Source organism: Physella acuta, unplaced genomic scaffold (genome assembly GCF_028476545.2).
Source record: "Physella acuta isolate Inbredline_101_S28 unplaced genomic scaffold, ASM2847654v3 ptg002256l, whole genome shotgun sequence".
In the NCBI taxonomy this organism is placed as follows: Eukaryota; Metazoa; Mollusca; class Gastropoda; family Physidae; genus Physella; species Physella acuta.
The window spans coordinates 14,167-17,857 of NW_026733755.1; the positions used below are offsets into that span (position 1 = coordinate 14,167).

The 3,691-nt window shown below is 33.8% G+C and overlaps 1 protein-coding gene across 1 annotated transcript; it reads left to right on the forward strand.

The window, feature by feature from the left end:
• Nucleotides 1-982: 982 nt before the first annotated feature.
• Nucleotides 983-1,561, forward strand: LOC131932680 (translationally-controlled tumor protein homolog). Its single transcript, XM_059289616.1, has one exon. It carries the CDS (start codon nucleotides 1,025-1,027, stop codon nucleotides 1,544-1,546), a length of 522 nt encoding a protein of 173 aa, XP_059145599.1. The 5' UTR covers nucleotides 983-1,024; the 3' UTR covers nucleotides 1,547-1,561.
• Nucleotides 1,562-3,691: the final 2,130 nt, after the last annotated feature.

The window sequence follows — 3,691 nt, forward strand, 5'->3', positions numbered from 1 at the left end:
ATATATATATATATATATATATATATATATATATATATATATATATATATATATATATATATATATATATATATATATATATATATATATATATATATATATATATATATATATATATATATATATATACATAGGTATGTGTTTAATGAATGCCTTATTGAAACAATTTTTGTTGTGATTATTCTTTTAATGAATAACCTAATGAAGTTTATTCTAAACTTTAATCACACAGTCGTACCAGGAAGGCTTACGCAGATAATACGCCCATATCTAGAGCGCAATGCGTAATGTCTACCGATTCAATGTTTTTGAAGTACGTATTCGAGAGTGGCTTCCCTGATCTGTTTAAAAGATATACATTCCACCACTCGCCTTTTATTTAATAAGAGAATTTTGTTTAATTACCAGGACAGAAAAACAAAATTCCATCGAATATTTTGAAATTGTTGTAATTAATTAGCAAATGTCGCTTTCGGCTGTAGTGCAGGAATGATGTCACGGCCATAATGATAACGACATTGTGTATAGCCTGATGGAGAGAAAAAATATTTTTTTATGTCTAGTTAAAATTTATTTTATGTCTAGTTAAATTTGATGTGTTTCAAACTTGAAGCGCTCTTTACAATTTGAATTTTTTTCCGCAAGAATATTTTTGGCAAAAAGGGAGACTACCAAGTTGCATGTTATTAATTAAAAGGGAGATAACTTCCAATATTGAAATAAGTAATGCAACGTAATAATGCCTTGATTTATACACGGTTGAATGAAAAAATTTAAAAGAAGGTTAAAAAAACTTTAATAAGACATGTTTGATTACTGCACTTGCCAGTACTGAAGTAAGTAATAAAATATAACAATGACTTGATTTATACACGGTTGACTGAAATGAAAAGTAAAATAAAAATTCAATAAGATCGATTAGATTACAAACTTTGAATTAGTTTGTTAGCCCCCCAAGCCCTTGAATCTATTGTTGTTAGTAGACTTTTTTAGTCTTGAAACAAATCTATTACCATCATCCAAAATGAGAGTTTACAAGTGTATCGTTACTGGAGATGAACTTTTCACAGATACTTACCCAATAGAACTAAAGGATGGACTGTACACAATTAAAGGAAAATATGTCACTCGTTCAGACAAGGTTGATGATTCTTTACTTGGTGCTAATCCCAGCGCTGAAGAGCAAGAGGAAGGTGCAGATGAAAACTCCACATCTGGCATTGATGTTGTGCTAGACGACAGGCTTATGCCTACTGCTTTTGGATCAAAGAAAGAACTCCAAGCATATTTTAAGGATTTTGTCAAACGTATAGAAGAGAACAAGAAGGAGAATGATGCTAAATTTGATGTTGACGCATGGCGGAAAGAGGTTCAAAACACTTTCAAGATAGTTTGTGCAAATTTCGACTACGAGTTTTACACGGGATCTTCTAGTAATCCTGATGGAAGCATTGCCTTAGTCAGACGGGAAGCCCCAGCTGGTGAAACAGATGAAATACCCTTTGTGAGTTTCTTTGCTGATGGTGTTAAAGAAGAGAAAGTTTAACAGTAGTCCACCAACAGCATGCTCATGATGGCCACAAACAGCTGATAAACACATTTTTACAATGAAAACGATTTTTGGGATCTATTTTTGTGTTCACAGACTGACAGTATACAAAATATTTTGGAATATTTATTGTGGTCAGTTTCTGTATAAATAAATGACTATACTAAAAAAAAAAAAAAAAAAAAAAAAAAAAGTATCAGCGGAATAATCAGAAGAAGAAAAAAAACCTAAACGTAATGTTTGTTAAATTGATTCGCGTGTGTAATAGATGCTACACTAAATGATAGAGGGAAATACAGAAAGCGCAACACACAAAGCAAGACGCTGATCATGGACAATTTATGCTACTAATGTAGAGGAATTATTGCTAATTTGCAGTGGCGAATGTCGAACTGTTCTGTGGCAATGTTTTGCTTGATGTCAGTGTGACAGTTGGTTGTATACTATTATTATAAACAGTATTCTACAAACTTTTTATGTTTTATAATAAAGCGGTTTATGATCTATATCTTTCTGCAACATGCGATTAGTAAGGGATCGAATTGATTTCCGTGGTTGCAATAAAGAAATCTTTAAAGACGATAGTTCTATACTAATCTATACGCAACATTTATCGGCAATAAAAAACATTTTTTTCCATCCTGCTGGTCTACTTTTAAAGCTAAAACAACGGTTCGTCTTTTATTCTTGCCTGCACACCAACTGTCTCTTCGTCTGGTCTATAAGTCGTTTCCCTCGTTTTTTTCTACTACTTCATTTCCCTCACCTTGTCTAATACGTCATTCTCTTTTTTCTACCTCATACTCACACACATATCACTTTCATTCAATGAGTACTCTCTGACATATTACCTGCATTGAATGAGTACTTACGTAAATATCAGTATCTTTGAATGAGTACTCACTGACATCAACACTTTCTTGAATGAGTTATATTAATTTCACTGAATGAGTACTCGCTCACATATCACTTGCATTGAATCAGTCCTCAGTGACATATCACTTTCAATGAATGAGTACTCACTCACATATCGCCTTCATGGAATGAGTACTCACACACATATTGCCTTCATTGAATGAGTACTCACTGAAATCATTATCGTTAAATGAGTACTAACACACATATCGCCTTCATTGAATGAGTACTCACACACATATTGCCTTCATTGTGTGCGCAGTTGAGTGAATGAAAACTGTATCTTTCTCTTGACCCAGTAAAGATTATCAACAAATATCTGGGACATCGCTGGTCCGTGTAAAGAAAAAAAAACCTGTGGGTCTATTTGCTAAACTCGGGAGATTGGTATTTAGATGGTTCCCTTGTCTGACTGGCCGGGTGTCTTTCATTCACATTCTCGAAGGTTCCAGAGGCAGGGCCCACGCTGTGTGATGGAGGAATCAAAGGCGTGTCTGGTTAATACAATAATGGGGCGAGGGAGTCTTTTACTGGGGTGTATTGTGTAGGTTGTGGGAATAGACTAGGATTTTTTTAGTTTGGGTGCTTTTTGTTTTTTTTTACTGTTTGTACGGGTTAAAGATGCTTCGTGTTTATTAGATGCGAATGAAGCTTCAAAATGTTTGTTAGATGTGAAAAAGGTTTACAATTTTTATCAGATGTGAAAAAGGCTTTAAAATGTTAGTTAGAGGTGAAAAAGGCTTCAAAATGTTTGTTAAACATGAACTAAGCTTGAAAGCGTGTTAGTAAGATATTTATGAAGTTTGACCATGTGAAAACTAATTGTCTGATGAAATATATTTGCAATTTGTTGAAAATGAAATGCGGTTCGACAAAATGGAAAAAAAAAGTAAAAAAAATTACCATTACGTATTGTTGGCGGGGTTTTCCGTTTGCGCTTTTTAAATTCTGGGAATCGTATTAAATACGTGTTATAGTAACTTCGCATAGAGTATAACATTGTTATACGGTAGTTTCTGTAAGGACTTAATTTACGGTAGGCTTTTAAAAGGAAGTATTCACAGTCCCTTTATTAGGAACCAGTAACACATCAGCCTACCAAGTGGGAAAGGCTAATTGTAATCTAATTAATCACGTGGTAATAACACCCTCCTTAGGGGTCATCCATTTATGACGTCCACACATTTTTTTTATTTTGGACCCCCTCCCCTCCAACCCCTACCCCGT

Bases quoted from the DNA above. Each gene is read 5' to 3' on its own strand.
- LOC131932680 (XM_059289616.1), top strand. From the start codon at position 1,025: ATGAGAGTTTACAAGTGTATCGTTACTGGAGATGAACTTTTCACAGAT.